General features: G+C 39.5%; 1 protein-coding gene across 2 annotated transcripts in view; it reads left to right on the plus strand.

Moving 5' to 3' along the window:
- The window catches only part of cntn4 (contactin 4), a 137,734-nt gene that overhangs the window by 41,309 nt on the left and 71,666 nt on the right, over window positions 1–24,759 (plus strand). For both annotated transcript variants that reach the window (XM_076753139.1, XM_076753147.1), the window contains exons 3-5: window positions 343–475; window positions 9,694–9,869; window positions 24,348–24,443. In XM_076753139.1, coding sequence (XP_076609254.1) covers window positions 343–475; window positions 9,694–9,869; window positions 24,348–24,443 — 405 coding nt within the window. The remainder of the gene's footprint in view (window positions 1–342; window positions 476–9,693; window positions 9,870–24,347; window positions 24,444–24,759) is intronic.

Below are 24,759 nucleotides of genomic sequence, written 5' to 3' on the forward strand. Positions count from 1 at the left end.
ATCACTGCACAAATAAATAAATAAATAAACAGATAAAAGCAGGTTGACAGACTTAAATGAAGGCATTTTTCCACACAATTGGTCAACATAAATCAGGCTCTATATCCTATTACCACCTAAATAGCTGCTGAAAACACGTCTCGCTTCTAATCATTCTTCTCTGTGCTGTGGTATCGTGACAGGCGGTTCAAATTGATATGTTTTGTCTGCTTGTGGTTTTACCCTTCTGAACACTTTAGGTAGCATCAGCCTGTTTCTGCCACTGAGTAAGTGGCTGTTTTACAAACAGGCACAAGTCAAAGTTTAGAGTCAACTGTGCTGTCTTTCCTTGTTGTCTTACAGAAAGCAGTGTCCTGCAGAGTCCTGTCTTCACCAAGCAGCCTGGCAGCATTGTGTATCCTGTGGAGACTCTGGAGAGGAACAGGGAGGTGGTGTTCAGCTGTGAAGCCCAGGGAAGCCCACCTCCCATCTACCAGTGAGTGTGTGACTGCGTCAGGCATCTGTTTAATAACTAAAGACTGATTAATCACTTCATGTGGGCACATATTCATCCACACCCATCATCAGAGCGTTGAAGAAGTATCCAGACGCTTAAGCACAAGTGTTAATGCCGTGTTGTGAAAATACGGTTACGGGTGAAAGTCCTGCATTCAATATATTACTTAAGTAAAAACACAAAAGCATTAATACCTTGGCCCTTGGAGTGTTAAGTATGCAACTTCTCATTGTACATAACCTCTACGTTTAAGTTCATACCCATGTTAACTAGCTAAGATTCTTGTGATTCAATTGATGCGAACCATTGACAACTGATGATTGTTGTAAACCATTTCAAAATATCCAAGGAGGGTTGAATCAAGGGCAACTGGACTTGATTGTAGAGCTTGAAACCATTTCACCCCTCATGTTGAAGGAGCTTCTTCAGTTGTAACTGGCTGCTTGGGAGTCCTAAGTAGGGTCATCATCATGGTCGTTGAAAGCACTTGGGTGTGGCTGGCTGTGTGAGCAACGGTCGTTAAGGTTGTCACATGAGGCTAACTCTTCTTAAATTCTTAAATCATTCATTCCTCTTTCAAACCATCTGTCCTTCCTGTCAAAAATATGCACGTTGCTGTCCTTGAATGAGTGTCCCTTATCTTTCAGGTGGAGGTAAACTGCTGAATCTTGATTTGAGTTGGCTCTCCTGTGTTGAGCCATGCGTTTTTTTGTTCATGGTTGTTTAGTTTCCTCGATTTACAAGTCTGTGCATTTCTGACCGCATTGGACTGCATACACTAGATTACTCTTCCTGTGCCTGGGCGTGCGGTCTATCAGGTGGAGCTTAGTGTGTTGCTGGGTTGCAAAAAGACAGGGATGTAGTGTTTGTAGAAAATTCTCCTGACTTTCTTGGATACTCCAGACACAAAATCATGATGTTGCTGCGTTTGTTCTTCATTCAGTTAGAGTCTCCACTTGGAGTGTGGCTAAAAGTGGCTAAAAATGATGTTCCAATATTCCCTCCTAAAAAAAAAAAAAGAAAAAGAAAAGAAAACAGGTTCCAACCATTCAAATATCTATTTTTGTGCCAATACGAGACATACTACTTGTATATTATTTCAACATAAACGTCTTTTAAAAGATCTACATACATACACATTACAAACAAACAAATAACAGAACAGCCTCTACCATGTTTTTGAATTGTGTGCTTGTTTCAGCCTGACCTACGTTACATTCTCAATCAATCAAAGTGACGTTGTTTGCACAGAGTTTCCAGTTGGTGCCGGTGTCCACGCGTTCTGGAAGACTTCAATGTCCTGGACAAACATGAGGAAGTCCGGTCGAATATTACCTGATTACGGACCCTATTGTCCATGTTTTTTGTGTTCAAGTGACTAATGGAGACAACAACTTTTGAAGTTTGTCAGCGCTGAACGAGAGCACGGCAGCCAGCAGCCACAAAACTGGCAGTAATATAATCCCTCTGGGTGTTTGCGCACCATCAATGTACATCCACTAAAAGTGTTTTTGCCACTTACAGGCTCAGATTGTAATAGCATCTGAGAACATTATGGAGAAGATCCCTACAAAGATACCTTCTTGTTAAAGAGTAAGATCTGTGTTTGTTTAACCAGAAACAGCTGTTATATCGCTCTAAAGCCACCCGACTCCATTCACAGTACAGTAATTCTATCATCATAAAACACACTCAATAAAACTCACCAAAACCTTTTTGGTTGGTTTCACTGTTTCAACGATCATCATGAACTCTGTACTGGTTGACATAAACTCTGATTTCACTGAATCAAGAGAGGAGCGAAAGAGAGGATGGACACTGGAGAAGCAGCAGGGGAAACAGTGTGTGGAGCAAGAATATTTAAATATAATATAAATTTTACTTAAATATGTTGGACATCAACAGATTTCCCTAGTTTAAAAAATTACTAGATGATAGAAACTGGTTTTGTGACTCCTGTCCATGCTGTCAATGCAGCTGCTGCAGCAGTACTTCCCACTCCCACACTCAGATATTGATTTTCACAATCAAATGTATGGCTTTTTTTACATTTTGTATAGAAATTCAAATTTAGAACTTTCATTGACCGCCCTAGTGGCCACAGACTTTAAATGCATCCCTCAGATATTTGTGCTCCTTCACTATCAGCTCAGTGTTGCAGGGCTCTGGTCACTCCTAACATGAGGTCCAGTGGGCGGTGAGAGTCAAAGAGTAAGTATCAGTCTGTGTGTGTGGGTTTTCTATATACTTCATTGTGGAGGCTCCGACCCACTGCAATGTGCATGTCACAGTCCAAAAAGGCCAAGCTATTATTCCTGACATCTGTCTAAACTTGATATTACTGTTCACTAAGTTAATGTGTTGTGTGATGGCTTGCACCTCCTGAATTTTGATTTTGACCCATGTTCGTCCACATATTCAAACCAGTGGCTCGGTGCTGTTCCTCTGAAGGAGTTCAGGGCTCTGTCTTCCACTTCTTCCATGTTGAGATTGGTCACAATGGGAGATACTGGTGAGCCTGTGGCATAGCCATGTTTTTGTCTGCAGCTAGAACTGAAGAAGAGAGGCAAAATGTTTTTAAGTTTCTACAACCAAATCCAGTAACCTTAGTTTCAACCCTCCTTGGATAACTATGACCTGGATGACTGAGAATCTTCACAGACATTTCAACAATACAATCACAACAGTAGGTACAATAAAGGCAAAGAACAAACAATTCCAAAATTGAAGCAACTTACCTATGAAGTCTCATAGTAATCCACTGAACAATGACACGATAACATACAACAAAAATGGTATGCTTCCATTGGCATAGGTTGATTCGATCCAATCCAGTAAATATTTAGAGTAAAACACTATGATTATCCACAGAAAGCTGTTTTATCTTTTCAAATTAGTCAGCAACATGCTAATTTTCCACGATTTCTCCATTATAACTCATGCATGAAGGCATAGGCACTATGCTGCTGCTGCTATACTTTGACTTAATTGACACTTCACTCGACCAGTTAGGTTCTTCTATGTCACGTCCACAGCCGACAATAGGCAGTGAGAGTCCATGTTGTGCACATCCTTCTACTTTCATGTGAAGATCAAGCCAGTTGCAATCAATTGGTGCAGTTGACTGGCACTACATATAGTCAATGAATTTACAAAAACAAGGATCTGCTGCTTCAGTGTGTAAATTACAGTCAGATCAAAAAATTCAGTGCAGATACGGCTTTTACACAGGTTTTAAAATGATAAGTAGTAAATAGCCTAAATATAAAGATATAGACTCTAAATATAAGTATACATGTCCAAAATCTGAATATAGATGTCCTAAATATAGATTGCCTAAATATAAATTTAGAAATTTAAAATTTATCTCAATAGATATATTAAATAGCTTTTTTCTAATGCAGATATAGGCATCTGCACGCATCTATTTGCAAAAAAATGCTCTTCTATGAAATAAAAACCTTCTACTTCAGTGTTTTCAAACTCCTATCACTCAATGCAAGTTGCATTTAAAGTGACTCTGACTGTAGGGGGCAAAACTTCAGTGTTGCATTTCAAGAGACCAAAGCCGTGCATGCACTCAGATAGGCATTTTAGGCTAATTGTACAGGAATGGTAAGTACAAGTACTCATTATGCAGTAAAAGTGTTCATTATACAGAGTGGACCCAGTCATTTAAAATTTTTGATTATTATGGAATATGTTTTGTTACAACTGATAAATTTTAGAGCAGTGGACCTCCATTGCTGTTAAGAACACATCAGTGAGCAACACTGTGGCACAGAGTGACATGTTCCTTCACTGTGATGCTCCCTGACACTGTAGTTTGTTTAGAGCTCAATCCTACAGAACCGTTCTGCAGCTGAAAATACTCAGGAGTGCTCCAAATGTGTTAATCCATCTGAAAATAGTCCAATATTACAAGTATTTAGTTGTGTTTGTTCGGATTTGTTGACAATAATAAAAAATTGCCATTAACTCTGTCCAGTGATAGATTTATATGTCTATTTAGGATAAACATTATGTTCCCTTAGAAATCATATAGAAATACTTTTAGGACTCACAATCACCATCAACTCACAATCATCAAATTTTTACTCTTTCTTAAGTATTAAAAGGATTCCAGGTAATTATTGTCTGTAGATCCATGGTTACGGTGCAAAGAGGAACTACCAGCAACGAATTCACTGCTGGTGCAGTTTGACATTTCTTGATGCAGATTCACCTACAAGTGAACAAAGATAAGCATTAAAAAAAGAAAAACACAAGAATCAAGTGTAGCACACATCTAACTCCATTGCAATATTACAGTCTGTTTACATCACCTAAAGCATAAGTGGAGCAGTAGCGCCTAACCTCAAAATATATCCATCACAAATGGAAATAAGAAACTTAGGAAAGGCAAAATCCATAAATTCCCTGCTTTGTGTCTTTTACATCAGTACATTTTTGACAGTATCAGGTACAGAAAATCCAGTGTTTTTTTGTTTGTTTGTTTATTTTTTAGTCTTCGATCTATGATATTACAGATACTTGTGTTGTGTTGGAAACATACGGACATACAGGCAAGAGACTCAAATATAAAATTGTAAAAACTTATTTTTCCTTTTTTCAAAAAAAGCAAAAACTAGCCAGTGTAATAGGCATTGTTATCTTTCTTTATATAAACATACAAATGAAAACTAGAACGGATAAAAGGGCTGTCTCAAAGGTTCACAGCCTTTAGGAGAGTTTAAACAGTGTGATTCTTGATCATATAAAATGAATAAAAAGTAATTACAGTACGTGATTCAAACTCAGTCACAATCTAAAACAATGAGTCGTAAAACAGAGATCACATATTGTTCTTTTGATCTCAGACTGTTTAAGCTGCACACTCTGCATGACACTTTTGTCCTAAAACTAGAAACCTGAAAGTTTCTAATCTGACAAAGCCTGATGAAGCCCCATTGACAGGGAAGTAAACTTTTCATGGACTCAAACAGTGTTTGGAACCTGTACTTTCAAACGTCCTTCATTTTATCATCAGAAATGAAGCAGGGAAATATCCGGTAATATTGCTGAGTGCTGAGTGCTGAGTATTGTCCTTGTGTCCTCAGATTCAGTCTTCCAGTCATCATGAATGAAACCGCTCCAGGATTTGTCTCTTGACGCAGCAACAAGAGAGTCTTGGCGCTGTTGTTTATGATCAGGATCATAGGAATGTATCACATGAGTTCTAGTCTGTGGTGGATTTTCCCTTCAACGCCCCACTGGAACCATGTCTCATCTAGCCCAGGAAAGCACATTGAGCTTTGCACCCAACTAAAACATGTTTTTTTTCTGCTGCAGAGTTCAAAGAGCAGCTGTTTTTTCCCTCTTTATTTCCTCCTCACATGGACCATTAGTCTATTGAAAGGGTGTTGTGCTGTGCCGTGTTGTGTTGTGTTGTGTTGCGGCATCTCTGGCAAGTAAAAGTTCAAATCAATCATGTTTGCTCACTGAAATTGCTGGGGTGAGATTTGGAAGGATTGGTACATTTAATACTTGGGATTGAGCCAGCTTAGAGGATGACCTAATCAGCTGTTTCCTGTCAAGGTCGCCGTGTGGTCCTGTCAGAGCGGCTGCTGCCTTCTAAAGATGTGTTGCAACAAGAAGACAACAGCTAAATCATGCTCAAAGTTCATTAATTGCACGTCACACAGCAGTAAAGTGTGACAGTTTGAGCTGCAGTGTTTACATTAAATGCCACAAGCGACGATATGTGCTCAGGATTGTTTGCACTAAACCTGAACCAAGGGAAGCAAAGGATATTTTCTTTTTTCAAAGTGGAGAAAATGGGTGGGTTGTGGCATAAATCCAATACAAGGTGCTCAAGGACAATTTCTTTAATACAAGAAATAAAATAATATATGTTTATATAGCTGCTACCTGGCTACAGCTTTATATTTAATGGACCAGAAAGTGAATACTGGTAAGTGCATTAGCTCTGAAATGCTTTAACCACTCGGAGCACAAACTTAAAAAACAGAATGCTCACGTGTGTCTCACACGCTTGCAAACAAACAACACTAAAAACACTGCATACAGTAAAAATATTTACATAAATTAACAAAATCAGATGAGTTATAGAGACAGTATGTTCCATCTTACAGTAATTGATAAACCACCTCATGTCTGGGTGACTTGTGACGCTGAAGCTGTATATGCAGTGTGCATCCCAGCAGCAGAGGTGTTTACCTCTGTCACATCTGATATCCAAACCTATGTCTATGCCTCTATGCCTATAACTCTCAAGGTGGAGTCACTGCCATGCTGGGCTGCCAGATAGTTGCAGGCCATTAGACAAGCAGGGCTCCCAGTGCAAATAGCGTAGTGGTGCTCAGATACCTCATCCCTCGGTCTTCTTTTAGTTGAAGGGGAACGAAGCCTGAGGACAACGTGGATGGTGTTGCATTTCCCAAAACCCACAACTGGAAGAGTTGCACTGTGAAGAACATTGGAGTTTGTACTACACTCTAGCTCACTTGGCACATAAGGAGTTACCAGCAAAAGATGCAAATTTCCCTGGAAGCTCTACGGTGAATGGTACGGTACAGTGCCTGCAGCTGATTTTTTTTATGCCACACCCTAAACATGAGTGAGCGCATATTGTTTTCCTCTCTAAAGGTGATTTCTTCTCCCCTCCAAGAGCAACAGCAGTTGTGGGGAACACCAGAGGTAGTCCTGTTTAATTTCATACTTCAGTATACATACACAGAATATTCCCTCATGGGAATCAAACTGAAAAAATGAACTTAAACTCTTACTATGCAAGTTGTGGCATTTACAAAATAGTCGTACAAAGTAGCATTGTTTTTTTTAACACATTAAAGCACCAGGCTTAAGAAGAGGAATAGACTAACATTCACAGCCGCAGAAGCCAGATGGTGTGGTATTATGCCTCTGTGTACACGGCCTGTTGTTACATGATTACATAAAGCATGTGCCTAACAAATGGGACTGCTGTTGCGGCCTGCTTGCCAGCATAAATCATTGTAAATAGAATTATTAAATAATCTACTTTATATCTGTTTGATGAAATCTGTTGCTCCACGCTTTCCACGGAGGAGGATATGCGGTGACACAATCACAGCATTCAAAGTCCCCCTCATGTTGCTTTCTATCACTGTTCCCGAACTGGTCTCAGTTTATCCGTAGTTAGAATGTGCTCGAGTTTCACAGAAATTAGAGTATCTGTCACTTAGCGGCTTTAAAGTTGTTATCTAATTGGCTTAAAGTGTCAAGAGCTGTCAGAGGACATTTGCTTTGGTCACAAAAGAGCATTGGCAGCTTCTGGTGGGCAATTATCTTTAACTACCACTTTGTGTAATGACCATACACATACTTAGGGATTCACGATATCTTCCTCCAACTGGGAAAATTCTTTATCCTTTTCAATATGATGACTCACTCAGATACATCAAAACATTTTCCAGCCTCAATTAGCAATCCAGTCTAACATTTCCGAAAGACACAGATAAAGCACTGAATCCACAACTGTCTTTTGCAACATTTGGTTTTCAAGCTGTCACCCGATTAAACCGTTTCAATATGGATACAATGCAGAGTCTCTCCCAGCAATTACGTCTGTGAAAAGGCTGCTTTCACATTTGATGGGACCCCTATTCAGGAACAGAGGAAGCCACAATCTGAGTGTGATACTGAGGTTTGGGGCATCATTCTCCTCCCTCCCCTGCACGCTCTGCTTTTTCATTCAAGTCGAAGGTTTTACTTGGCTGTAAAATATTTGTGTTGATTTTTGTTTGTTCCACTTCAGCTGCAAATGAATCACTGCTGTAGTCCTGTGAGACTGCAGCCACCCCACCCCACCCCAGGCGCTTCTCTATTGTGTGTAGTAATAAGGCTCTGGAGAGCATGCACTTACTTATAACTAAACCGGAGAAGGGCCATGAAAGACCATTGTGCCACACATTTTGTCTATTAAAAGAAAAAAGTCTGTAGAGGCGCTTTGTGAGTGCTGCAGTGCCCGGCCCACAAATTGTGTGGGTAGGCGGGTAAGCAACACAGTCTGACACTGTTTTTCATGTAATCAGCTCCTACTTGTGTATTATATGACGATCCTGTACCGACTCCAGAGGCCACAGCACCTAACACTGTTGATTTTCTGCAACAAAATAAGCAATCGAGTGTGTTCTATAGGGTATGTTATGCTATAAGAGATGTGATTTAGCAAGAACATACCACAGTGATAGCACAACAGCACTGTCAGTGTTTTCTCAGAAAGGTTCTTATGCCTCAAAGGCACCAGATTGGCACAGCAAGGCAAGTTAAGATAGCAGTGTACAAAAACAGCTTTGCACAACTTCTGTCTACTGTACAAAAGGGCTGTAGCAAAGCCCCTCTTTTCACATCAAAGCTGCTTTCTTTTCCAAATGAAACAATACAGCAGAGTTTTCCCAGCTGAACCTGAAATCATTCAGAGAAAATTAAAAAATCAAAGCAGAAGGAAACATAGAACTTCTCCTCAAAGAAATAATCAACCGCTAAATCACCTTGGGCCCTAATCAAATCTGCATCCATTTTCCAATAAGGTATAAAAAGCTCCTTTTATGCTTGTTTATCTGTGCAGAACCTTTTATTGCTTTGATGGTTATACATCACTGATAACAAATAACAGTGTCTGAGCTCTTTTTTTTTTTGCCTGGTAAGTTATGGCTTGAAACCATTTTTTTCTGAAATTACTGACTTTCCTCCCACCTGTGTTTCTTCTAATAAGGTGCATCTGTGTGGAGAGATTGGAGAATCTGTTGCCATTTTAAGTGAATTATACCCTTCGTTGATTACCCCTAACACCAATGATTATCATGTGGACTCGTGGAGAATACACAAGTGTGAGGACAAGGTTGCAGGCATTTGTTTTAATTGTCGCACCATAATGATTAAGTAGCATTTTTATGTGGTTTGACTGGGGTCTGGCAAGATGGATGGCCTGCAATGCTGTCTGTTCTCAGGAAGTCAAGTCCTTGGCACCACAGTGGTTCACTGCTGCTTAGATTAACACGAAGCTGGGAGGCATGATTTCTGGACTGTCTCCACATTTTATTTCTCTCCTGTTGAAATACATTCCAATGTAGATGTCACGTTCTTCTTCATGTCATCATTTTTAATGTAAATTCATTTGTTAACGTTCATCTTTTTTTTTTTTTTTTTTTCAGGTGGAAACTGAATGGCACAGGAATCAGTCCCACATCTGGATCTCACTACAGCCTTTCTGGAGGCAACCTCAGAATCAGCCATCTGAACAAAGACCAAGATGCTGGAACGTATCAGTGCCTCGCCTCCAACTCTTTTGGGACCATTGTCAGCCGAGAGGCCAGTTTAACCTTTGCATGTAAGTCTCTTTTATTTCTGTCCCTCTCTGGGCTAACTTTTGTGGTTTCTGAGCTTTCACGGAAAAAGAGCTGCAGCAGAAAAAAAGACACTGCAGGATAACATAGTTGTTTCTGCTTGATAACATGATGAACATGGAAACATCTCTCAGGGGAACTATTAGCTCCCTGTGTGTGCTGACTCGAGCGTACTCTAAGTCATTACAGCAGATCAAACGCAAAACTACAAAAAAATCTAAGTGAAGTGAAACTCAAAGCATGGCTTCTTTATGGTAAATATTAGAACTGCCACTGGTGCTGCCCAATGCTATTAAAGAACCAATTATAGAAGAAATATATTTTACTTAAAGCCCATAATAACAATGAATCATGACAGTGTGACAGTGTACAAAGGGTCGCTTGTAGTGATGAACCCACACCTGCTCCCCTTGGCTTTACTGAGCTTTAAAGTGAGTTTCAGCTAATTGTTTAGCTCTCTGGATTAAACTTTATCTTTCTAAAAACCCACTGTACACTACCTTCTCAGCACCAAACAGCACACTGAGCCAGATGTTCTCTTCAGGAGTTGGCAGGACCAAAAACAGAGCTAAAACAGAGTGAATACTGGAGTTAAATTCAGGTGGCCAGAAATGTGACCACAGATGAAGAATAATATTGCTTTATATCTGCAGGCTGAGTAAATACTGTTTACTAAAATATTCACGTTATCAACTTTATATGGTAAGAATGTGCCACTGTTGTGTCTTCAGCTTGTTTTGCTGCTCCTAAGTGGCCAAAAAATACAATTAGTCCAATTTTAAGCACAAGTACAAAAGTATTCATAGTAAAATGTACTTAAACATGTAAAAAGATTCATTAAGCACAAACGTCTATTTGAATGTGCCACATTATTACATTAGCCTTGTGGTTATGGATGTTCCAAATGACGGTAATTTTAATTACATTCTATGCTGTTGGGTAGTTTAATCTGTAACAGTGCATCTTCAACAATGAATCATGAATATCTCTAATCTGTACCAATAGCCGTCAAATAAATGAGGCGGAGTCAGAAGAACAGTATGATGTACTTTATTTTCAACCATTGTAAAGAACTAACTAACACCAAACTAACAAACAGGAAAAGAAAAAAAAAAAAAACAGTATTCCAAGATGCAAAGTCAGCACTATCCGTTTTGCAGAGTAATGTTTATTTAATGACTCTTTTTTGCTGATTTCTGACCATCACGATGATAGATTGTTTGACAGAACTTGATGAGTCTGACTGACAGCCTCTGGACTTCATATTCCTGAAGCAGCAGGAAATCAATGATTGCCTACTGTATGTGCCAGTTATCGGACAAGCATAAATGATGACATTAACAGCAAGTGAGTGATCGCTTGCTCAGACTGGATTCTGAGGTGTAGAGTTTAGGGACAAGGCCACCAGCATGTCTCAGGCGATTTGTTTGTTCGCCTGGATCAGTGAGAAGTCAAGCGACAATCTGATTCTGCTGGTGGATTTCCACTATGATGGGATGACAGTTCAATCAATTGTTGGGCTCTGACCTTATCAGCCTTCAGCTGTTGTCACAGAGTCAGGGTGTGCATGTATGACCGAGTGTCATCTATCTTCTATATTACTCTTGGTATAGCTTAATTAACTCCACAGCATGATCGAATGGTGAAGGTTCAAGTGAATAATTTTAAGGTCAGCTGGTGTGTCATGTAATTCTTTATAGAAATTTACGGCTACAAAAGTACATGAGAGCTAAACTTCTCCTGTTACGCAGACTACTAGTGCAATACACACCATGAGCAATTTAGGTGCATGTGGTGTTTCAACACCTATCCTACTTCCCTCCAGTGAACACCGTGACCTTTTGGTGGTAATTAGTTTTATGCGTAATTTGACTGTGATTTTGATACAAGACAGAGTTGGAGCCTACTCACACCTCTAACAAGCCCAGTGGTAATTGCAGATGTCAGAGCCAAAATGGGAGCAATCATTTTGAACAGAAATGCACATCTGCTACACCTGAAAGGTCAAAAGTCAAGATACTTAAAAGACAGTGAAATCTTTGATCTCATTTTGCATTGCCTTGAGAGCATCTTACTTCCTGTCATTTGTGTATTCCCTGTTGAAATGGGATGGGGAAGGGAGGGAGCATATCTCTAAGAGGAATTAGAGCATTAAAGAAACTTGTATTTGAAGCATGAAGGGGTGGCATTGTTGAAATATGTAATAGCACTGCTTAATGGGGGGACTTTAATGTACACCGTTGCACTGGGAGACATGTCTCTCCATAACAATGAACACATGCACTGTCATTTGTCAAGTCCATCCCACATACACGATCCTACTGCTGTAAATATCCATTAGAACACCAAATATGTATTAATCCACTTCTGACAATAGTCCCCAACAAATGCACCATTTATTCCTGACTGAAAATGTTTGTGTTACTGAGCCTTCTTAAAGAAAGGAAAGTATATGCATGCATTTTTACACACTTGGAAAGATTCCCACCTTCAGTAGGAACCAGTTGTGTCGGGGCCGAGAGCCACAGACACCATAAGAAAGTTGATTAACAATGTGTTAGTCCGTGTTTAGACACAGACTAACACTTTGCTTTGTCTTTTCATGGGATTTGTTGGCAAAAGGAAAATAGTAGGATATAACCAGTCTTATTGGTAGCATACCTATTCAAGAAGTGTTTAATATTTGTAATGCTTTTAGCTAATGGAAATTTAGACTGAGCAGGAGGAGAAATAATCTGTTACGCACAGAGAGTAAATATTAACTGCTTGTGCAGTTTCTTCCTTGCTATTACAATAGCTTTGGAGAGGAAAGACAGAAAAACTATTTTGTAAATCGATTCATTGTGGACTGTCCGGGTGGAATGGGGAATCATTCTTAAATAACAGAGGCAGGTGGTGAGCCATCTCTGTTCTTCATGGGGTACATCTTTCTCCTGTCGCCTTCTATGAAGAACTGCCTGACCACCAGGCAAATGTTTCATCTGGAATGGCCAAGACAAGCAAGACTTGAACAGATTTGTAGCCTGTCCCAGGATTGATTTTCATACTGTGAACTGTACAGCACCTACAGTTTTCTGTCTGTTTCAGTACAAATTAGCTGTGTGATTCAAAGTGAGTTCACCTAACCCTACCCCATCACAAATACACAAAAACATATGTATAGAGAAAGGAGGTGTTAGAAATGATAGTCATTGTTGGAGACACGCTATTAGCAGATAGATTTGCTGCACAGATCCAATATATAGTGAAGTATATAGATTAGATCGAACAAAATATTATAGCAAATATGAGCCCTCTGCTCAAAAAATAACTTCATTTTGAAGAGGAGGTGAACAATCTGAACTCACACACAAGTAAAAACACAAAAACTTGTTTCAAAGGATTTTTTTGTGTCACAGCACAGTGATCGAGGATGAAATGTATCAGCGGTGACTCTGCCGGTGATTCTTTTCCTGCACGCTCCAGTATGAGTCAGTCTCATCTGTCTTGACATGACTGGCAGGCAGTATCAGAAATCAAATGCAGACAAGTGGAGTTCCTTTTCCAGAGCTGTCACGAGACCTCTGCGGCACTGACCAGGAGCGTACTTCTTTATGTGGTTGTTAGGGTCCAGGACCCTACACGGGGTCAGCTACATGCAGGCAGGATGATGGGGGATTTGTACTAACTAGTATTTATGTATTTCTTCATTAAATAATAACTGACTTTGAAATATGTATATGATACTTAAATATACTACTTACACGCTATTTAATGCCAAATTTTAGCACCGGAAGTTGACATTTGAGATTGTTTGGTAGCATAACAAAAGATATGTCCCTTGCTTATAGCAGTCATAAGGCTTGATATCACTTGCATTAGATGCATTTGGATTCTTGTTCGTATGAACAAGCATGACTGAGGATGTCAGGAACACAGCTTTGTCATGCTAGCCATACTTGAAGCCGCACTAATCAATGTTTTAATATGAACAAATGATCAAATGATTATGTGTAATGTGAAAGGTATTGCTCATAGTAAAATCCCCACAGAGAGTTAGCTCCTCTGTGGGTTGAGGGGACTCTGCAGTTCCCCTCAGCTCTACAGCTTTTTAGCATCATTCACCTCACAGTTTTGGTTTGCTGCTTTGATTCAGTCTCACTGCTCTCGTTAGCGTCGTTTCAAGTAGCAGCAGGCAGCTGTTTTCAAGTGGAACGGCTCTGATAAACCCACTCTATGCTATGTTCCCAGTTCCAAACAGCAGACAAAATTAGTGACTAGCTGATGAGCATAGTGGAATATTCAGCAGCTTAAGAGCCACATATTTCTCAAGGTTGGTGCACACCAAAACTGAGCTAGAAGGTGCGTGAATGACAGATTTACATAAAGTAGGTGGCAATAAACACGACTCTACAACTGCATGTGGGAGCTGTCACGATGAGCAAGAGTAAGCAAAGAAACTGTTAATCACAAGTGAATTTCAGATATTTAGAAGCGGATACATTTCCCACCTTATTAATTAATCACGTCATTTATTTACTGCGGCTCTACCTCTGATTTTACATGAAAGGAATGCACCCACAAAACATTCACATTTTCAAAGGTTTAGCAAATTTACCTGAATCATTAATGAATTAATTCATGTATTAATGGGAATCTGCCAGACTTCGTTTTCATTTGTTGCTTTGATGATTTATCATCTGTTCATGGAAAGAATGAGTTCTTTGAATGCAATGTTGAAATGTTGAGACCATGGCATGTTTTTTTATGCTATGGCATGTTTTTCTGCCAAAATCCACCAAGTGCTAGAAGTTATCAAGATTATTGAACATTTACTTCACACATCAGTGAGGGTCAGTGATTCCAAACTGAATTAAACATCTAGTTTCTCACAAAAAAATGTTTTCAATTTAAAACCGGGTCTTAGAATTGATAATTAAATCCTGATAGTGAGTCAGTGGGAGCAGGAGTTCCTGTTTTTAGGAGAGCACAGTGAACATGCTCTGCCTTCTAATTTAGTCATTTAGCTTCTGATTGTGAGGGATTTCTGCCTTTTGTTTAATTAAATAGGCATCAGTGGCGTCTTAATCTTGTTCCTGGAGAACAATCTTTCTAAAAAGCATTACTGTGTTGTTTAAGTCACAATGCATTGTCACAGCATGATAATAGTGCCGTTTCAATTTAGACCTGCGTGTAGGTCTGAACCTAAATCATACTTTTACAACTACATCTTAATTAAAAAACAGTTTTGCATTTCTTTTTTGATATAATAATACCCCTCGCCTTCTATGGCTTTAATATTTAATGTCTTGTTAAAAACAAATGAAAACCACAGGCTAAATTTTCATTTGCTAAGCTGTGTGCAAGCGCTCTGCTTCCTCATCTTGTACATATATTCTACAGACAAGAGTAAACACACTGTTCACTGAATCTCAGCTCTTCTGCAAAATGATATTCCTTGGTTAACACTTGTTAGTCTACTTGCTCCATGACGCCTTCAAGGTTATTCTTTGAAATTGGCGGGACTCCAAATCCTTCAGCATTCCCCTCCGTGTCACAAAACTTTTGATGGATGATGCTACTCCTCGCAAGGGTTGTGGCTGTCTACCCCCTGAGGCAAGGATAACTGATGGGCAGTGGGCGCTCCCACTCAATACTTGCTGCCCTTGTCTATTGATTCTATATCAGTGATTATGTAAAGATGTACACCCATAATTCATACTGATGAACAGGCTGTGTATTCAATATCGGAATTGCAGCGTGGGCCTCTTAGATGGGTGGCGCTGAGAGGGCTGTGCTTTGAATGCACTGACGAGCTTATTCAGTGTGGAAGTTTCCGCACTACCATTTTATGACCAGATATGTCAAGAAGGTCCACCTCTCAGGAAAAACATTCTAGAAAGAGGAGCTTGCTTTGAAACATATCCTGTTTTGCGTGGGAGATTATATTCGGTTACTTATATAGTGTCTCATTAGTGTCAGACAAACTCATATTTTGCTGTGCATATAGGGGTGAAAATTCCTGATGTCACCAGAGTAGGCTTTAAAGCCTTGAGGGGAAACATGAATACCTCATTTAAATGCAAATAAATCCTCTAGACTCCTCTCAGCTGTTGTGATAATGTGGAGTGAGTATATTGACTTAGTTAATGAGGTGTAAATAGCTAATGGGTGTACTCTGGCTTTTACTTTTTATCTGCAGTACACTATCAAGATACCACTCTTGAGGACCTGCTGTATAGCTGCATAACACACTTAAGCTTTTCTTTTTATCTCCAGAACCTGTTGACGATGCAGATGGTACAACATATTTAGGAACTGTTTTCGATGGCAGACTTTTGTGAAGAAGGCACAGCAACATCTGGAATATCTATGTGACTAATCTCCTTTGTATCAGATTACAGATTATTGATATTCTTTTACACTGAAGACTTTTCAATCTTCATGTCTTTCCTGGGTTACATCACTTTCTGTCTAAACTGTTGTTAAAGTGAGACATAGCCAGTCACTAGGACTACTACTCAGCCACTGAAAAGCAACAAGTCCTCAAAATTAAAGTACAAAATACATCGTTAGTCTATCAGTGCTGGAATGACAGATTAGAAGATCTGTCTGATGTGACGCCCTATTAATAGACGCCATCCAAAAGCATTACAAATCACTTTTAATTAATTCGGATTAATCTGTTTATGAATGTGAGAATGCTGTGGTTGAGGTTTGGTTAGGAACAAGGAAAGATGGTGGTTTGGGTTAAAATAAGCACTTTGTGAAGGTAATGGTTGTGGTCGTCATGGTTATGTAGGCAAAAAGGCTATTTTACAACCTGGTTGGTTAAGTTAACATAAAAGGAGCTACACGTGCATTTTAGAGTGCCTGTGTTTAAGTAGACAGAGCTTATTATTATTATTATTATTATTATTATTATTATTATTATTATTATTATTACTTTCCAATTTAATGGAACTGAATAATTTGCTGCAGTGCACCAAACACTGTTTTTTTTTCTTTTTCCAATCTGAATTTAAGTAGTTACCTTCTAAGATAAGTTAATGAACAGCAAGAATTCCACTCAGTTGCCAGTTTATTAGGTACACCTTGCTAAAGCAAATGGAGTCTGACACAGTGAGCTAGCAATAAATCTTTCCTCCGTGAAGGTTATAATGTTCCATTTTTGTTGAAGCTGTTTTAGAGAGTTGATTCAACTTTGTGGTCATTTTTGAGGCTGCAGTAGGTGCTGCTCTTGAACTGTACTGTTATACAGGGATGTGTGTCTAATGATCTTCTCCATTTATTTCAGTGAGGGGAGACCAAATCTGCTAAACACGATTCAGTATTGCCACAAAGATAAACCTGAATCAGCCCCTCTGTGAAACAGTTTCAGTAAAAAAGATGACCTTCATATATTTACATGTGATTTTATTCTCAAACAAACTGTGCAAACAGAGCTGTGACACACACACAGACACACACATTAACTACCATCCACTTGAAGACAAAGAGCATCCTTGAGGAGTCGCAGGTTGTAATGAATCTCACGGTCACGCTTGGACAGGCTTGTTGAAGTATGATAAGTTGCGCTGGCATTTGGAAAGCTCATATGTCTGGGATGTGATCATCAGCCTAATCTGGATCATTGTTTGTAATGCCAGCCCAGGTTTGCAATAATTTATGCTAATGGATCTAGATGGGGCATCACGTTTACTTGTTCAGAGGCTATTAATCATTGTTAGCCGCTTCCCTTTTGAAAATGACTGAAGCTTTTCTGAAGGCTTGTTGTAGGAAACATTAGCACAGTTCAATCATTTCTGAATGGAAACCTGAAAGGAGTTATGCTCGTTGCTAATTTAATGGATATGTTATTTGAGATGACCCTTGCAGGCAAACTGTGCACTTTCATGCTTTCTTTTGAACTCAAAGTGAACATGTGCAGAGCTGTGGGCGCTCTGAAAAGCATGCCTTTGGTCAGGCCCCCCCACGATGTTGCCCTGCAGCTGAAGGCATTGGGTGTACTGTACTGTGAATTACGCTTTCCGTTGCTCTCCTCGAGCCCTTTTCACAACAATGCTTCTTTTGCTCTTTTTTCGCTATTGACAGTGGATGGATGGGGAGGTGGGGAGGGGGGGAGGGGACGCTGGATTATACCACTATTCCAACATGCTTTCAGCATGGGCGAGGCCACGTCTGTGGATGTGGACAGGGACAATCAGTGGCTTTAGTGAAGTAGACATCGCCACTTCACAAATCACAACAGCTTTGATCTCAGCCAAAAATAATGCCAAAAAAAACTTGTTTTGGAATAAATTCAGTACCTTAGATGTCTCTTACCCTTGTCCACTTTGTTCTATGGGCTCGTATTTTGGGGAGGCTTGGGTGCTTTTATCTAACCTTCTATCGCGCCTTCAGATGAAAGTAAGTGGTGGGGCTACTCATAAAAAGCTTCTGTCGCCATTTTGGAGTGGCCAGATTGATTTGACAAGACTCAAAAAAACAGTATTTCGTTCATCAATTCAAGCTATGCTTGGTTAAGAAAAGGCTGTCTTCTTATTTGCAGCTTTTTCCTGTACATCCAAGAGTGCAAAAATGACTAATGCACAGCCAAAGTGATTCATGTAGCTAAAGGTGCAGAGGTGAAGAAACAGCAAAGCAGATATTTCATGCAAGCTCTCATCAGTGATCTCTGATGAGCAACACCGACCAGAGATAAAGCCAACTGACAACAGGGAAGTCAATTAGCCCTGCTACAACATTAATCACCTTTGAGTGACAGTTAAGAGATAACCAGACTGCCAGCGTTCCTCAAGAAACTACTGAAAAGTAGCGATCTGTAAAATATGACAAGCTATAAAAATAAATCACCGAATTTAAGCACGGAGGCCAGATTGAATTCTACACACGCCATAAACCTCCCAGAAAGCATCTCGAATGCAGATCCTCAACCATCTTTGCCCTGTCTTTCCTTTTTAAGCACTTTTGGTCACCACCCCGCCAGTGTTGGGCCACTTTTTCACAGCGCAGAAAATATAATTTAGAGGGACAGTGATTTGCAGACCTAAAATGACTGTAGACAGCGAATTTGTCATCTAATCTATGGACGGTGCTCAGATGCTCAATTACTCCGGTGTGGCTTGTCGTTTTTCCACTAAGTAGCAGGGACAACCAAGTACATAAATCAAATAAGTGGATTTGCACTCCATTCCTACACTTTTTTACTTTTACAATTAGGATGTCTAAATAATTCAGCACATCCTCATACGTGAACAGCAGAATAGGTCGTTTGCCAATGACGCCCAACACAGCACACCTGGATATGTTTTTAGTGTTGTGGAACAGTCGCGCACCAAAACTACTTAGTTAGGTTTAGGAAAAGATCATGATTTGGGTTAAAATAAGTACATTAGTTACCAAAGTTAAGTTATGCACATAAGCTAAGTTACATTAAATTATGATGGGAAGTCGCCACCCAACAATAAACGGTAATATGGGTTGTAATAAGCTGCTTGCACAGACAACCTTCATTGCAGTTTTTTGTGGAGAATGCACAATTGCAATACTCTGTCAGAGTGCGTAGTACTTCGTAGCACTGGTAGTTTATCATAGCATAGCAGGCACTGTTTACTAACCCAACCCTAAATTCAGAATGTGAATTATATAATAAACACTCTACTGTATGCTTGTGGTCAAGTTAAGTAATTCCCATCCTTAATTGTGTCATGACCCCCGAGAACAAAGTAATGTGTGCTTTCAACCCATTATTGCAGGTTGTAAAATGTCTGTGAGGAGTTTAACCACAACCTTCTCACACATTTGTTTGTTTGTTTTGGAATTATTTTTGTGGGCTTAAAGAGGTTAAACTGTTCTTTATTATACAAAGTAAAATGAGAGAGATAACAGTGAAGTAAAAGTCTGTGTAGAAGTGTAGGTCACGAGTACAATTTTTACACATTACTAACCCACTCCTTTAGAAATATTGAGTTTTTACATTCTTTATGTATTGAATGATGCCATAATAGTTTCTGCTAATTGTATCTCCCTGAGTAATGATCTTAAGTCCTCAAACCCTGTCCACTAACCGCTCCAGAAAAGTGGCAGTTGAAGTATCAAGTAGCATAAAATGGAAGTATTCAAGTTCAGTACAGCTGTCTCAAAATTGTACTTACAGTACATGAGTAAATGTACTTGGTTATGTACTTTAACTGGTTGATTGTATCTACAATATTCCTGTCCCCCCAGGTAGTTCAGTGGTTCTCAGACTGTCGGGCAGGACCCCTCACAGGTATAGAGGCATTGCAGGGTGGCGTGTGAATCGGCTTGATGCAGCAACAATAAACCAGCAAGAGTTTCAAACAACATTCAGGTTTCAGACAGCAGAATGAAACAAACAAAAAAAAACAGTGGACAGATTTTTGACAGGTAAGAAAAGAAAAACAGGTGATGCTTATAAAGCAAACACGTCAGTCAAAACTGAAGTCAAGAAAATCTGATGAAGTCTGTCTTGCTGCCGAGTTCACTGTCAATGTAACAGAAGAGCTTTTTGTCTTTTATGTAAGACTTGCATCATGAGGATGTTGTTGTAGTACAAAATCAGCTGTTTTTTTGTTTGATTGTTCAGCTCATCATTGTTAATGGTTGACAAATGAAACCAGATTTGAGAGCGTGGGCAACTTGGTGAAGTTAGTGCTCATATCCTCACCTGTCTCAGTGTTATTCAGAATATACTGCCACACCAAACTACTTCCTCAGTAGTCGGTGGCTTTGTCACTCTCTTCCAGTCTATCTCTTAAAGTTTGGAGACCTTCACTGTCACACCTGCTCTCCCTCGACACAGAACACATACGTTCCTTGATGAAACCCTCTGCAGCACAGTGACTCAGTTTCTGCTGCAGCTGGTGGGCAACTGGAGCAGTTACAATCAGCTCCTGGGGGCTCACACTCCTTCCACACGGCAAGCTGCGCTGCCACCCGGCCAGAGCAGAGGTGCTTTGTTACACTTTCTCAGCAATGCACTCGTACGAGTGTGTATCGACAGCTTGCTTTAAAATATGAAGTAATCCATAGTGCCCTCTGCGTGTATGCACCGGGAAGACATTTGGGCTGTCCGAGATGCTTTTCTCAGCTCCTGTATCTGACTGAGCTGACGTGCAAACACCCCAGAGGCACGCGGAGCAAAACAATAGCAGTCTTTCTGCAGCTTGATTTGTTGCTTTTTGCTTAACGTCACAATAAATCTATACCAAGAAGACAAGAAGGTTATCTGGACATTACAGATACTAAACCTGTATAACCATTAAATACTCTTCACTGCACTTCATCAAAGCTGTTTTAAATAAATGAATTCTGGGTAATGTTATATTGAGTTATTTGATTTAAAGGTGACATGAAAATGTTTTCATACAGCTGAAACGAGAGTTTTTGCATCATGTTTTTATATCCCTGAGATAGACGCATCAGATTGACCCTAATGTGCCAAATCTGGTGTTAATCTTCAGAAAAATATTAGAAACCGCTTTCTTAATGGGGCTTAAGTGTCTCAAATAGCTATTAGTTAAACCATGCTCGTGGGTTAAAAAGAGATTTATGTTTAAAGAAATAATTAAAGGCTGCTCTTTAATTGACTTGTCCTGCAGCCAATATGACATATATTAACTGACCTTATACTCCTCTTCATAAATCAGTGAGCCCAATAATTTTACATTTAGATCACTTGGAGCTGAACTAATCAGTAATCTCATTTGAAAGTGGATTGGTTGCAGTTTTGCAACGAGCAGGTCTTCAAAGAGCACTGGTGTCTGCATCGCTGCTCTCACTGACTTGAGAATATGCTGCATATAATAAAGCAAGGTTAATTAAGGTTAATTAATCCAATTTGGAGAATGTGTATGTATACCCCCATCACCTGTCTTCATATATTCATTTTCTGTACTCTACTCTCTTAAAAGCACTTTTATGAATGCACTGTCACCTCAGTGAATGTATCCTTAATGTATAAACTGAATACAGCAAACCTGAAAACGAATATTAACAATAAGAATAATCAAACGTAAAAGACTGTAATTTTCAAATGTTGATTAGTAGAAATGGAACCAGACGAGTGCAGTAAGAATGAATCGTTTTTGACTAATTTAATAATGTTGCAATGAGGTTGCCATATAACAACAAACTGCAGTAACTGATTCATGTTTTCCTATTTCTCTCAAATGTCAAACAGCTGTTCTCACATTAGATGCAACAGGAACATATTTATCCCCCTCCCACCCGAGTAATCAAAGCCATGAAGCCTCCACATCATGTGTGACTTACATTCACTGAACTCGATCAGCATATACTTCATCAGTGCAGCGAATCCTATGAGCTGCTATTGTTTCTAGCAATTGTCAAACTACAATGAGTTCGGTTCAGCAGTATTTTTGTTGTTGAAACTGTAACAGAAGCAGCGTTGTAATGTTCAGTGGGGGTGGGCGTGATGAATGAAAGGTAAACTGATCACCACCGGAGCTATTAAAATCCCTCATGTGTGACCTGCCACAGCAACCCTCTCTACTTAGCAGCAGGGCTGCAGATTGTTGTTTGGCTCATATTAGTTGGTGTGTGTCACTATTGATTTCACTCCTTTTTTTTCATAATGCATGTAGCTCATGCTGGGCTTCCATTCATTATTTTTGGAATATACTATTACTACAGCAGGGTACAGGGTACAGTAATAATCCCGATTCTTTTCATTTTCTCACTCTCTCGGCTGTGTCTCTCTCCCAGTATACAATTATTTGGCTGGTAAAACTATATGTCTTCTGTTACATTCCACATGCCTCAATGAATCTGACTTTTAAAGCCAGGGAAATAAATTACAGCACACACACAATATAAAAACAAAGGAAGAGGCATGACTTGGAACTGACTATAATGATTTTCAAGAAAAGCTTTTCAGTAAGTTGTATCTTAAAATCCTGGGGTTTAAAGCCGTCTCAGCAGGTTCATCATCTTCAGTTTTTAGTGTTTTTCACCCAAATATTCCCAGCTGTTTTTGAAGGAGCACATCAGTTCAAACGGATTTCTTTTTTTGCCAGCTTTTATGTCCCCACATAGTAGTTTCCTGCGCCGATATTCTCTTGTGATGCTCCAAAAATGTTTTTGGCAATTGAGAGGGAAGAGAAAACTAGGCAGAAAATGGTCAGATTCTCTGATAGAAATTTGAAAAAGCTCATCCAGTGGTTAAACTACACAGTGTTTGCATTGGAAATTGTATTTTTAAAATGTGATGATTTCATTCTTTATTATTGTTTGATTGCTTTCTTTTCTTTCATATTTGCCAGTTTTCATTCTAAATTTACCCAAATAAGTCCTCATATGTGTTGTTTAAACAAAAAAACCTGAAAGTATCAAACCTCACATACTGTACACAGTCAACATTAAAAGATGAGGCAACAGCGGCAGCAGTCTTTTGGGTTATTGGGCCATAAACAAACAAATCCCAGTGTGGGAGAGCGTAAAGAGATCTGTAAGCAGACAAGTGTACAGTTCCATTTATTTTTATCTGTACATCTGCATTTACATTCACAGTAAAGACTTAAGATAGTGTAGTAGTGTATAAAGTTTTACAACATCCTTGAACATCACATTTAACGACTAATATTAAAACCAAACAAAACAAATGCATGTAAATACAACATACGATATTATCTAGACTTATATACTTGTTTGTTTTTGGAAGTTGTGCTTTTTGCTTTGCCGCACAGTAACTTAGATTCAATGCCTGTAGAAGACATGTTTGAAAAATCTGGGTTTTTCATCTTCTTAGCATTCATTTAATTTTACCTGGCGGTGGTTCATCCCATGAAATTTTCAACTTTTAAAACTTAAAACCAGTCATTGCTGTCTACAAAAGTCCCCATTGAGACCCTTTAATTTACTCCTTTCTGATACTTGTGGCACCATCACAGCGAGTCTTGGATATCCAAATACACACAGATGCACACGGGGGTGATTTGCCCCGAGGCAAAGCCAAAGGCTGTTTACCGCCCAAAGATTTTTCAGTCTTGAAAATGTTTCTTACACTGCATAGATACAGGGAGGACAATGGTGTTGCTGTATTTGTGTATAATGAGGGTGGTGCAGTGGTTCAGTGGTTTGCACTGCTGCCTCACACAGAGTGTAGGTTTGAACCTTGGCCCTTCGAGTTTACAAGAACTATATTTATCAGGGTTAAGCTTCAGTTTCTTCCCACAGTCCAAAGAAATATAGGCCAGGAACTGTCTGGTGCAGTGTGTGTATACGGTGTGTTTGTCTGTGTGAGCTCTATAATAAACTGGCAACCTGTTGTGTTTCACTGCCTGCTGCACAATGCTTTAGGCTCCATAGGCTGTGACCTTGAGAAGCGCAAGAAGCAAGAAAAGCAGTACAGTGAGAAAAAAAAAGCATGTATTCATGACAGTGCTTTCATCTGTTCAAGGATCAGATACGTACATCATTACACCCTTTTTATTTTTCAGACTTGGAAAACTTCAAGACTCACAGAAGAAGCTCTGTGTCTGTCCGTGAAGGTCAAGGAGTGGTTCTGCTGTGCGGCCCACCACCACATTCTGGAGGTAAAACAGTACACTTTCATTTTTAATGACTGTTGAACCCAAATGCACACTGAACATTAGGGGGTGGCTGACTGAAAAATAAAAAAAACAGAATGAGTTCTTTACTTTTAAGATGGTTATGTGCAGTTTAGAGCTCTTGGTGTTTGGTTTGGGCTGGTGCTGTTTATGATCCAGCTGTTTCAATGACACCTTTGACTTGTTAACCAACACCTTACATCTGTTGCTCTGGGGGTCTGAAATGTGATTCTTGAGTTGCTTAGGTGTGATCAATCTCGGTTAGGCCATGGGAAGTGCGACAGCCTCGCTGTCAGGAACT

Source organism: Chaetodon auriga, chromosome 2 (genome assembly GCF_051107435.1).
Source record: "Chaetodon auriga isolate fChaAug3 chromosome 2, fChaAug3.hap1, whole genome shotgun sequence".
Taxonomy (NCBI): domain Eukaryota; kingdom Metazoa; phylum Chordata; class Actinopteri; order Chaetodontiformes; family Chaetodontidae; genus Chaetodon; species Chaetodon auriga.